We start from the raw sequence: 13,745 nt of genomic DNA on the forward strand, positions 1-13,745 counted from the left end.
AAAAAAAGTGCATTATGAAAGAGCATGTAAAACTTCCTCTGTCTCTGAATATATTCAGTATTGATAAAGTGTCATCTTTTGAAATGGGTTATAGCTCAGATCATTTACATACTCACAAAGACAAGGTGTGTTAACAGTCTTTTTAAGTACAAGAATATTTGAGGAGGGCTGGGGAATTTTAGCCCAGTGGTGCCACTGCCTGCCTCGCAAGAACAAGGTCCGGAGTTTGATCCCTGGTACCCCCCACCATCCCCCGCAAAAAAATAAGTTTGAGCTATGAGTAAAAATTAGTGATGCCAGTTTTCCAAAAAGCCTCAAAATAGAAACAGTTTTGAACTATATTTCCTTATGTGCCTGAAATGAGAAGCTGGATCTGGGTTTATCTTATGTTTACTGATGCTCTGGCCATTTGGCTTTATTCAGAAGTAAATTAGTATAGCCATTCCTTGGACTAAGAAAAAGACTGTCTTTCAAAAGGATTTGTAATTAACATGTATTACTAATTTAACACTTTTATTCAGGTAAAAGGCAAATAGTGGAAAGTTTCATACCTCGAATTTGTGCCTTGGTTATTGATTCAAGAGTGAATATTTGTTTTCAGCAGGAGGTAAAAATCATTTGACTGTCTTTTAAAAACCTAAAAATAAGAAAGTGAAACAAATGCGATAGTAACTCACTAAATTAAGTTATTTTTATCTTAGACTAAATTAAATTTTGGAATGTATTTCTATTGTCTTAATAATTCATTATAAGACCATATTTCCTATTTGAAATTCATAACCATATGTGTCTGTGTATGCCTAGAACTCATAAAAATAAATTACAACTATCCAGATATTAGGGATTATTAAGTATTTAATGTCAGAAATAACCTACATTCTTGCATATATGTATATGCATATAAATTTAAGAATAAAAATAAAATAACTTTTTGGCCTCCGTAGATCTTAAAGTAGAATAATAATAAATGTCTCATTTTGCAAAGTTTTAAGTATAAGAGTTATGTTCTATTTTTGATCTTTTAGTTTATGCTAGTTAATATTGACTGCTTTTACATATATGCAAAGAATATATACTTTATATCTTTTCCTACACCCCAAACCATTCCCTGCATAAAATGCGTATGTGCCTAAATACTTAATGTTTTACTGAATATAAAATTAATTATCTTATTTTTTTCTTTTCTAGACTTTAAAAAAAATGAATGCTATGCTTGACAACCTGTCTCAAGATGCCAGGAAAATATTTTCTAACCAAGAAATGTTAACTCTCATGTAATAAATTTGTACTGTATTTTATTAGTTGCTTAAGTCAGGAATTTAAAGAATGTTTAAAAAGACAACCATGAATATGCATTAAATAATTGAAACTTATAAGCTTTGCTTTTTAATATAATTATACATTTCTGCAAAAGTTAGTTACACTAGCTAGTTGTTAATTTCAGTGACTCATCCCAACCTAAACTCATGGGCTTTCTATTTAATTGATACTAGTTCAATATAAAATCTGTTACTTTAATTTACAGGAGTAGTATGGGAGAAAAGATTTTAGATGCTGGAGGTAAGTGTATCTTTTTTCAAGATTTGGAATTATTTCAGATTTATGACTAGTGTTTAATATCCCTTTAATAAAAATGATATTAGCATTGCACTCTGATGAGATTACTTGAAGGAATTAAATTGTTGAGTACAGTCAATTTTTAAATTACTTTAATATAAATAAATGTGTAAAGTATATTTGGGACAAAATAATTTGTCATGACTATAGAAGTTAGATAAATACAATTTTTCCTAATGGTTTATAAATATTAACTTAATTTTCAAATAGAGCTGACTTGTTCTATGATATTCCTGTGCTATAATATGTTATTTTATGAAACTAGGGTGTCTAATATCCTTAGGATTGGCAGGCTTTTTTAAACGTGTTTACTAGAAGAACTGAAATGTTCTTTCCTAGGTTTTTTATGAGAAAATTTTGATGCACTGATTTATGTGTAGAATAAAGCATGATTTAAAGTAGCCTGAGATAACTGTAAACCTCATGTTGTACAAAAGGAATGTAAACATTATATGGTGTATGTGTGAGTTACTTTGCAAATTTCATCTCTAATAATGAGTAGAGACTTTGAATATTTAAGAATTTCTTTTAAATTTTATTTTAAATTTCAATTTTTTCTATTAGTAAACTTGTTTATTATTTGGTATGGAGTAAGTCCTATAATGATGTTTCTAATTCATATGAAGAAAATAATAAAAGATAAGTATTTGCTTAGTTGTGTTTTAATACCTCATAAAAATGTGTGGACTTTTATACATTTTCATAATTTCAAATCATACATCATTAATAATTTTTTAATAGATTATGACTTGCAGGTAGGCTTTGTGGAAGCTTTATGTAGAATGACCACAGAAAAACAGAGACAGCAACTGTCACGTCAGTGGTTTTCAATGGATTTTATTGCTAATGCATTTAAAGAAATTAGAGACTGTGAATTTGAAACAGTAAGTAGTATAAAAATAACAGAAATTAACAGATTTTTAAATTGACTTTATTATTTAATTTAAAGTCTTTCTTTTTAAAATTAGGATTGCAGGATATTTCTCAACCTTGTAAATGGTATGCTGGGAGATAAGAGAAGGTAAACATATAACCATTTACTAATAAACACAGCTTAAAGCACCCAGTGTTGAACTCTTACAAGTACAATTATTCTGCTGTCTTAGAGTGTAAAGTATGCTTGAATATTTAACTTAAAACAATATTTTATATAACATCATTTAATAAATTACTACACTTGTATTCTGAAATAAGCTACTTGTGAACTTATTTTGCTTTGCATTCTGTAGAGGAAAAATATATTTTCATTTAATGCAAAATAGTTTTGAACATCCAAATTTGATTTACTGTACTCAGAATTGCATATACATTAGTATTTGACAAATTATAAAAACTATACACATGTATTTCTTGAACTACCTCCATTTACATACTGGAATGAAAATATATACCAGACAAGTTGTCTTCCTTTATAATTAGCACACTATAAGTAGGGTTTTTCTGAGGTTAACTAACCTTAGAAATAAGCATGAAAGGGTATATAATAGATGTTCTGGATGAATGAGTTTACATTTATTTTGCTTACTAAGGAAAGGTAGGACGTTAAGTACAAGGAGTCATATGGACTGGATTTGAATAATAAATTATCCTATCCTATGAGCAAAATTTTAAACCTTACTTGTCTCTGTTTCCTTAGCTATACTGTAAGAACACTAATAATATCTACCTCCTATGTTTGTTGTGAAGATTAAATGAAATACCTTGAAATAGTATCTGACCGTGAAATAATTCTAAGAATTTAGCCATTTTTATTGGAGCTCTTCATTTTATTCTTTTTCCAGTTTCTATAGAAATTTCCATTGTATTAAGAGTATAAGTGATATCTGCTCACATTTGATACTACACACAAAGTTTGGTTTAACCATTTTAGTCAAAACGATAGGTTATATAGTGCCCTTAAAATAATACACCTTTCTCTACCTAAAGATATTTTCATTAAACACTTTTAAAAAATAAAATGATTTATTTTAAAAAATTATGACTGATGCTCAATTTCTCTTTGATTGTAGGCATGATTTTTTAATGACTAAACAAGATTATACTGTGAAGGCTTATTAATCTTTTAAACTACTTTGTATTTCAGGGTCTTTACATTTCCTTGTTTGTCAGCATTTCTTGATAAATATGAGGTAAGTTTAAGTTTTAACGTTTTAGTTACAGGACGAATTTTGATGCAAAGACAAATTGTAGGTGACAATTGATAAAAACACAAAAATGGTTATAATTATATCACAGATACAACTGACCTAGTATGCTGTATATGCCAGTAAAACCAGTAAAAATTCTATTAATCAGCATATTTATAACCAAGAGTACTTGGAATATAAAGATTGTAGCTCTTTAGATTTTGTCCTCTGAATTCCATTGTTGATTTACCACTCATTAATATATTTGATTTGCATTAGTATTTTAAAACTTTGTTAGCACTTGGAATATTTGTGATTTCTTGAAGCTAGCTGGTTTCTGTATAAGGTATTGAAATATCATTTCCTTAGATTATTTCTAAACTTATCTAAATGTTCTACTTGTTGGCTCTCTTTACCTAGCTATACTTGTTTTCTTCTAAAACAGATAGAAGAAACACTATCTTACAGAATATAGTGTCTGGATTTTAGTATTAAAAATGAAGTCAATTATGATTTTAAAAATTGGCTATTAGTATAACCTCAACATAATTTTGTTATTTTTATAAGCATACTATATAGTAGTTTTACATGTTTATTTTCTTAGCTGCATATACCATCAGATGAAAAACTTGAAGACTTTTGGATTGATTTTAATCTTGGGAGCCAGACTTTGTCATTTTACATTGCTGGAGATGATGTAAGCTTTATACAAAACATCTTTATTCTGTATGTGTATGTATGTATTTTAAAACAACTTTAAATTCATTTTAAGAATGTAGGCTTCTTTGTATATTTAGTCTTCTAGTCATTCCTTTAATTTCGTTAGCTCTTACAGTTTTTACCAGCATAGTAACCATGCAAATGAATTAGAAATGAAAATTATTTCTGATACTTTTCTTGAACAAAAGTTAATGCTAATTTTTTAATACTAATTTTAATGAGCTTTTCAGAAATAAATTATGTTAATAATATAAAATGTTACATTTATGTGAACAGAGTTAATTGATTTAAGAAAGGACAGCAGCAGGGACTGGGAGGCTCAGTGGTAGAATGGGAGACTGCCTGCTTAGTGTGCACAAGGCACCGGATTTGGTCCCCAGCACCACATTTTAAAAAAATAAAAAAGATACTTGTATACTTACTTACTGTATAGAGATATTCCACTAAAACTACAATTTGAATAAATCCAGTTATCTTTATCTTTTAGTCTTCTAGTCTTTAATCTCTTTAGGGATTGATTTATGGATTACATTTGGAAGTAAATTTTAGTTCACTAAATTTATGCACCTTTGTTTTGTGATAGCTTACACTCTTATTTGGTACATTGATATATTTCTAGGTTAAACTGTATAGTCACTTAACCAAATCCTGAATGAGACTTTATAACATTTACTAATTTCATTGTAGCTAGTGATATTTTAGTCTTATTATTGTGTTTCTTATAGAATACTGTTTTTGTATAAAGGTAAACTTGATCAGAGAAATTAGCCAAATACTTCTTACTATTTCCACATACTTTCAAGCTTTATTTTATAGTACTTTCTTAGCATGCTTATATTACAATCTAGTTCTATGAACTTGTACTATTTTTCTGGGGCATTATAGTTTTCATTAGTCTGTTTCTCCTTGGTGGTTTGTTAGGAGCATATATTAACTGAATTTTCTTTCAGAAACAGGAATTTTATTTTTATGAGAAAACAGCATTTCTTGCCTTCATTCATTGGACTGTTAGCTGATTTAGATCAGAAAACAGTAAAAAATGTAGCATTATACATATGAGGTAAAGCACAAAATGCATTTATGAATTATGTTCTAGACAGTGATTAAGATGCTGAGGGATTGGTCTTCCCAAAAACGTATTTCAAATCCTCTCTTATGTTCTCCTTGTATTCCCTCTATTCTACCTAGAAATAATTCTGTGTATAGTAGCAGTTTAAACTCTCGTTTTGTTTGATATGGTCTACAAGGCTCCTATATGCCCAGCCCCTGGTAGTTTCTCTGAAAATCTCCCATCATTCTCTGTGTTGAGCCTGTCATTCCTTTTCCCCTGAAAGATCGCGTCCATCTCAGATTTTACTATTTCCTGATTTGTCAGCCTATAATACCTCCGTTAGATCCTTGAGTGTTAATTCTTTCATATTTAGGTTACAGCATGAATATTACTTTCTTATAGAAGTCTTCTCTGGTCACTCAGCCACATAATATCACATTGCCCTGTTTTATTTCCTATATAATAGTTGTTGCTATCTAAAATTATTTTGTTTTTTGTCTAGTTCTCTCATGGCATATGATATTTGTGGAATTAGGACCTGCTTTTTCTTCCTTATAGCTATTCAAGGGCTCATATTTGTTGCAAGAATAAATAAATCAAAAGATGCATGTTTAGTGCATATAATGCATGGGACATTGGAAAAAAGGCAGTGTAGAGCCAGTGAATGAGTATAAGAGGTAACATCAATGAATATTAAGAACTAGGTGTCAAAAACATACTAGGCCCTGGGGAACACATTCATGTAAGAGATACTCTGGCTCTGGGGATAAATTTAAGAGAGACAAGACTATAGGCATGGGAAGCTTTTGTAATAATACACATGAGAAATCACAGTGACTACAGTTGGGATAAATGAAATGAATGAATTGCAAAAAAATGGAAAGGAGGTAGAATTGAGCAAGTTGATGACTGGTTCGTAGTAAAAAAAAGGATTAATAAAACTTAGGTAACTAGATGGGTAGAGATGCTGTCACAGAAGGATACATTTTATAGGGGAAGGATGAGGTTAGCTTGAAGTGTTAGTTGGAGACATTTTTGGACTATTTAGCTGAAGATATCTGGTAGGCAGTTGGATATATTGGCTTCAAACTCAGCTAGAAGAACTGAGCCACAAGTAGAAGTGTAGAAACTATTTATGTACAGATGATAATATAATCCATGGGATTTAATGAATGCCCTTATGAAACTACAAAAATGTGTTTTTCTGTAATGTAGGTAAAAGAACCTCTAGCCAGAAGGATATCCTGAAGAATAAGCTAAAGTGAAATGAGGGTGTATCGTATTATATGAGTCAAGGCAAAGGAGTTTTTTTTTTTTTTAAGAAAACATTAAATATTTCTAGCATGTTAAAACTGGTGACACGTGAAAGAGTAGGGTCAGTTAAACAATGAAAGTATAGGTATCCTGAAAAGTTGAAATCTTTGTTGAGAAGTAAAGAAGTCAAGTTAAGGGAAATAGAGCAGGGTAGTAGATAGAGGTAGAGGAGATGTGAGGTAAAGGGTATACTTAAGAAAAAAACCAAGGGCAAGAAAAAACAAAATAATGGAGGGAAAATTGAATACATAACCATGAAAATATGGATGATATAGGATAAGAGTATATTTGGGGATTTTATATTATGATTTCTAGTCCTAAAATTTTTTGTTTTAAAGTGCCCGTAATATTAAACAAAACCTGAAACAGCTGACAAGGTACTTCAGTATATGATGAAGAAGAGTCATTCTGAAGTTGGAAGATATAATGATAGTGTAGACTATGACACTTGGCATGTCTCTCAAAGCAGAAAAATTTTTGTATGTTTGTTTTTACACAGAGATGTGAGGCTGCTCAAAACTTTGGAGAGAGATGAGAATGCCAGCACTTTTCTCTCCACACTGAGGTTTTGAGGTGTGGCAAAATTAGCATCTTAATTGGGGAAAGCTAGAAAGATAGTGATGCCCTCAGGATATGAATGCTTTCAACAAGGCCAAAAAGTGGAGGGGATTAGTAAAGAGATTAAGGATTTAAAGGAATTTGCATAGAATGAATTGTCCTAAAATAAAAGATTGGTTATATTTTTCTTCACAATAAAAATAGAAGGATTTAGGGTCTCATTTTCCATGACTGGTATCTAATTTCTACCTGTAACTCTTTGAATTCAGTATCATTGTAATCATTTATACAAATTTCAGTGAAAATAGTTGAAAGGGCAAACATTTTAGACTACTATTCATCATGTACATTCAATATTTGATGCTTAAGTTTAATCATTGATGAGTGCTACAATTTCAGGACCTGTGACAAGTAGTATAAGCGGGAACTGAGGAGTGAGAGTGCTTTACAGTATTTGAAAGGAAGAGTAAGTAAGTGCAAGGACCCCAGTTAGATTCCTGGTACAAAAACAAAGCAAAAAGAAAGGAATATTAGTAGAAATATTGCTAGAAAAGGGTATTACTGTATACTTTTTATGATTACGAATAAGAAATGAAAATTAGTACCATCATTTCTTTTAAGAGTGAACCAGTTAGATTACATTTATTTTTAATATGTAGTCACTTGGTGGAGCAAGAAATATAGAAACTTTTTACTTAGTGCTGTTTCTAAAAATAACTTTAGCTTGTATAGCTTAAAAATTGATGTTTAAAGAACTTCAAATCAGGAATAAAATACTAATGTTCAAAATCTGTTTTTAAATTTAAGGATCATCAGTGGGAAGCAGTCACTGTGCCTGAGGAAAAAGTACAAATGTACAGTGTTGAAGGTACTAAAACTTTTGTATAATGCTCTCTTGATTATTATATGGAATAGAAATTGCATCTTCTCTGGGATAAGAACTAGACTAATAAAAACAAAAATCAACATTTGCAGATGCTAGTATTTATAAATTCATCAAATTCCCTGTCTCCATTTTCCTCTAATGTCCTTGTTCCCTCCTGTACTTATTTTCTTATTTAATCTAAAACCCATGATCAGTCTGACCACTGTCTTGTTGACATTTTTAAGGCTCTTGAATTTCCATCTCATTTTCTTGATTAAATCCAAACATCTATTTTCTCAACCTCTGTCAGTAGAATTGTATGACACTACTGGACAAATCATAATTTGGAAGATAGGTATCATTACAAATTCAGATATTAAGACATTTTAATTATTTCAGTGGACATGTAGAGGTATCTCATTATGGTTTTTAATCTGCATTTTCCTGATAACCAGTGACATTGAGCACTTCCTGTGTGCTTATTGGACATTCACATATCTTCCTTTGTAAAGTAACATTTTTCAATTTTATTGATTGAACTGTCTTTTTATTATTGAGAACTAGGAGTTCTTATGTATCCTGGATATCAGTCCTTTTAGGTTTCATATTTTCTCCTAGTCTGTATCTTGTTTATTTTTTTAATGGTGTCTTTGGTGAACACAGATTTTTAAATTTGAAGCCTACTTGATCATACTTTATGATTATTATTTTCCATAGCCTAAGAAATCTTTTCCTATTTCTATTCTACATCACAGAGAGGTTCTTCTTGTTTTGTATACAAACTTTAAGGTTTTATTATTTGTATTAATATGATCTATCAAATGAATGTTTATGGGATTATGCAGTAATTGAATTTCTTTTTTATATGGCTATACAGTTATTCCAAGATTATTTGCTGGACTAGCTTTCCTTTCTCCATTGGATTTTTTTTAGTTCCTTTATTGAAAATCATATGGCTGTATAAGAGTTGGCCTTTTTCTTGGTGCCCTGATCTGTTATTTTGATCTATTTGTTCTTTTCTATGCCAGTACCATAGTTTTGATTATGGAACTTTTATGGTTATTCTTACAGTCCACTCCTATAAGTATTCCAAGGTTATTCAGGAAGTGTAGGGCTTTTGAATGTCTGCATATATTTTAGAATGTTTTTATCATTCACTCAAAAAAGCTTACAGAATTTATGATTGAGTTATGTATCAATATGGGGAAAATAGCATGTTAACAATAGTATTTCAATTCATAAATATGTATATATCCAATTTAGATCTTTGATTTTGCTCAACAGTGTTTGTAGTTTTCATTGTTTTACACATCTTTTGATGAATTTCTTCTCAAGTATTCAATGTTTATAGAGATAACATTTAATTTCATTTCCAATTTTTTTTGTTTTTTTGTTTTTTTGAGACAGGGTCTCACTATGTAGTTGAGACTGACCTGGAACTCACTGTGTAGCCCAGGCTGGTCTTGAACTCACAGCGATCCCTGCCTCAGTCTATTTTGCTCAACAGTGTTTGTAGTTTTCATTGTTTTACACATCTTTTGATGAATTTCTTCTCAAGTATTCAATGTTTATAGAGATAACATTTAATTTCATTTCCAATTTTTTTTGTTTTTTTGTTTTTTTGAGACAGGGTCTCACTATGTAGTTGAGACTGACCTGGAACTCACTGTGTAGCCCAGGCTGGTCTTGAACTCACAGCGATCCTTCTGCCTCAGTCTCCCGAGTGCTGGGATTACAGGCATGCGCCACCTAACCCTTTTTTTTTCCCAAATATTTTTACTGATATACATAAATAGAATATTTTTTTAAATTTGCTTTGTTTCTTACCACCTTGCTGGTAAGAATTAAATTTACTGTTTAGTTCTCATCATTTTGGAGGCTGTTCTTGTCAGCTAGTCATGGAATCTGCAAATAGAATTTTGCTTCTTCTGATTTTTATTTTGTGCCCTTCCTTTTTTATTCCCCATCTCTATTACATGGATAGAACCTTCAGTACAATAATGAATAGAAATGCTTACTGTTTTATCTTTGGGAGAAAATATATTTTTACTATTAAAGATAAAGTTAGGTGAAAGTATTTTTTAGATAACCTCTCATTAGGTTGAGAAGTTTGAGTAGTCCGCACATGTATATTTACACATGAAACTACCGTATCAGACAAGTTAATAATACATGCATCACCTCAATTCTTCTTTATGTTCTTTTAAATATGTTTCTTCTTCATCTCATTTCTAGGCAGTCACTGATGTTTTCTTCACCATAGATAAGTTATATTTTCTGTAATTTATATGAATGGACTAATATAGTATATGGCAATTTTTTGTTTACTTTCTTTCAGAATACTTCTTTTTAGATTCAACTATGTTGGCATGTATCCATAGTTCTTTCTTTTTATTGCTAAGTGGTATTCCATATACTTCAGTTTGTTAATCTATTCATGTTTTTTACACTTGGAGTGTTCCCAGCTTTTTAGCTATTATAAAATAATGCTGCTGTAAATATTCATGTATAGCTATATACATAGACATATGCTTTTATTTCTTTGGGGTAGAAGTGCAGTGATTGTGTCATACTGTATGTTGTATATGTTTTCCTTGAAACTTCCCGTCTTCTTGCTTTATTGAAGCTGTCAAAAAAAATCTTCACAATGTTAATGTTAGTAGAAATTATGACGAGACATCTATTTTACAGATGTTAGAATGGAAAGTACTCGTTTTTCTTTTCTTTTCTTTTTTTTTTTTGAGAAAGGGTCTTACTATGTAGTTGAGACTGACCTGGACCTCACTTATGTATACAGCGTAGGCTGGTCTGGAACTCATAGCGATCCTTCTGCCTCAGCCTCACAAGTACTGGGATTACAGGCATGTGCCACCTTGCCCGGCTTCATTGTTCTTATCATGAAGTATTTCATGCTAGCTTGGTCCTTTCTTACTGCTACAACAACAACAACAAAAACCCAGTGCTGAATAATTTATAAAGAGAAGTTTATTTGGGACTACAGCTCAGAGGGCTAGAAAGCCTACCCCCTCCCCCAAAGTGACTACATCAGCTTGGCTTCTGGTCAGGGCCTCATGCAGGAAAGTATAATGGGTCACATGACAAGAGAGGAAACAAGAGAATATCAAGCAAGCTGAACTCACTTTATATAGCAACCTGCCCCGGCAGTAATTAATACTGTTCTTTGAGAATGAGAACTCATATGAGAAGGCATTGATCCATGCATGAGGTCCATTATTCCCATGAGCCAAACACCTCCAACTGGGCCCCACCTCCCAAGGTTCAACCTGAGTTTGGGTGAGCACAAACCATAGCACATTGTGACAGGTTTTCATATTTTTCCTCTTTTAACTTGTTTTACAATAAATTTCATAGAACTTTCTTCTGAAATCATTCATTTCTTCCTATATTGTCTCTTTTTGCATACTGTAATTATTTTAAAGACCATAAATTTATTAGCTATAACTGAATCATCTTTGGATCATCTACTAAGGTTTATTATTTCCTCTCTCAACCAATTGTTCATTGTTTTTTCTTGGCATGTCAAATAACTTTGTGTTGAACATTTCATATATATAAAACAAAGAGAGAGAGAGTCCAGATGGGTCTTTTGCTTGAGAGGCTTTGCCTTCTTAGGATGAAGAACTGATTTCCATGCAATCATGGATGCTAGCCTACTTTGATTTCTCATTTTAGTATATTTACTCTGTGTTGTTTGCCTATGTTTCTCGTGTGTCCCTTCCAGCCTGTTGATTATAAACTTGGATTTCTATCTTCTGAACTTGAGACTGTGGAAGATACAGTTCTGCCTTTAAAGGGTCCTAACCTAGCTTTCCAGCTTCTCACTCTACTCAGTCCAAATTCAGCAAATACTCTGAAGAGAAAACCAACCTTTTGCCTCAGGCTGGCCCCTGTTTCAGGCAGCACTTTCTTCTAAGCCTTTGACATTGATGGAGCATTAACTCTGCTTTAAAAAAATTTTTAATAGAAACATAGTAACTATATGTATTTATGAGGTACTCTGTGGTATTCCTATGCTTGGACACAGAGGAAGTCCTACCTAGAGCAGTTGGGCAAGAGAACTCTTGCTTTTGACAGTCTGGCTATCTCCTTGTGTTGCTGTATAATACAGAGAAAATCATTCATGCCTTTAAAGTCTCTAAGATTTCTATTTGTTATTCCAGGCTTTACTGATTGTTAAATCCTTGGTGGTTTGTCTTTTATTCTAGCAGTTTCTTGTTGTAAACAAGTTCATAGTTACAGTTGGCTTGGTGGTGCACACCTATAATCCCAGCATTCTAGGAGGTTGAGATAGGAAGATCCCAAGTTCAAATCTAGCCTGGGAAGTTTATCAATTTAGTGTGACCCTGTCTCAAAATAAAAAATGGGAAGGGCTGAGGTTATAGCTCAGTGCAAATGTATATTGGCACATGCCTCTCATCCCACCTACTTCGGAGGCTGAGGCAGAAGGATGGCAAATTCAAGGCCAGCGCAGGTAACTTAGTCTGTCTCAAACTAAAGAAAATTTAAAAGGGTTAGGAATGTAGCTCAGTGGCAGAGGAGCAAGCACAAGACCCTGGGTTCAATCCCTAGTACCATCAAAAAGATCTGATTATTCTTAATGTTTTCTAGCAGGAGAGTGACCTGCCACAATATATTACACTTCACTCAAAAGTGGAAGTCTTCAACATTTCTTTGTACTCTGAGTGATACTTAGCACTCTTCTGTGTCCATAGGGACATCCCCTTCTGTTTCTCCAACAGGAGCTATTTAAAATTGTGTCTTTAGGATGTTTTTTCACCTTTTCCTTTTCTCTCTTTCACAAGGATACGATATTTGAGGAAAACATGAAATCTTAAAATAAGAATGCCTTTAAATTTTGGCTTCATAGGCCCTGCATCTCCCTAGGTCTTTGCATCTAGATCATTATTTTAAAAACTCTTCTGTAAATAAAAAAGGTATTATCTACTCTCTGCATGCTTCATTCACATTCTCCACATCTGTGCTCCATGAGACCTGTCTCATATATCTTCTTCCTTTCTCTTAATAGTTTCTTTTCCACATTTGTTGGAATATATAGGAGTTTCCATGTCTGCATCTTAAAATGTAAAGCTAGTTTGGATCTTGTATTGTCTTCTCTTTTTTTCCATTCATAGCCAATTTTGAAAATTTTGAATTTTTGGTTATTAATTTCTAACCTGTTGTACATCTTCACTCACTGAAATTATTCCACTGTCAAGATAATAACTTTTATAATTAAAATCAGTATACCTGTCAGTCCTTATATTAATCCTTTTCTCACATTTGATACTTATTGTTGACCGCAATATATTTTTAAATAATGTTTTTCTAATTTTTCAGGTGAACTCTAAATGTGGATATAATACTATCCAACTTGAACATTTTCATATATCTAAAACTCATCTCTGAAGCTGAACTTATAATTTTTTTTTTTTTTTTTTTGTTCCCGGGGTCCAACTCCGGGTCGCGCTTGCTT

At 31.8% G+C, this 13,745-nt stretch overlaps 1 protein-coding gene across 2 annotated transcripts in view; it reads left to right on the top strand.

Moving 5' to 3' along the window:
* The window catches only part of Sycp2 (synaptonemal complex protein 2), a 56,727-nt gene that overhangs the window by 6,342 nt on the left and 36,640 nt on the right, over positions 1–13,745 (top strand). For both annotated transcript variants that reach the window (XM_010637413.1, XM_033767024.1), the window contains exons 6-13: positions 522–607; positions 1,189–1,274; positions 1,526–1,560; positions 2,359–2,501; positions 2,586–2,638; positions 3,701–3,746; positions 4,348–4,440; positions 8,194–8,254. In XM_010637413.1, coding sequence (XP_010635715.1) covers positions 522–607; positions 1,189–1,274; positions 1,526–1,560; positions 2,359–2,501; positions 2,586–2,638; positions 3,701–3,746; positions 4,348–4,440; positions 8,194–8,254 — 603 coding nt within the window. The remainder of the gene's footprint in view (positions 1–521; positions 608–1,188; positions 1,275–1,525; positions 1,561–2,358; positions 2,502–2,585; positions 2,639–3,700; positions 3,747–4,347; positions 4,441–8,193; positions 8,255–13,745) is intronic.

This window comes from Fukomys damarensis, unplaced genomic scaffold (assembly GCF_012274545.1).
Source record: "Fukomys damarensis isolate Sample0158 unplaced genomic scaffold, DMR_v1.0_HiC HiC_scaffold_22, whole genome shotgun sequence".
NCBI lineage: Eukaryota > Metazoa > Chordata > Mammalia > Rodentia > Bathyergidae > Fukomys > Fukomys damarensis.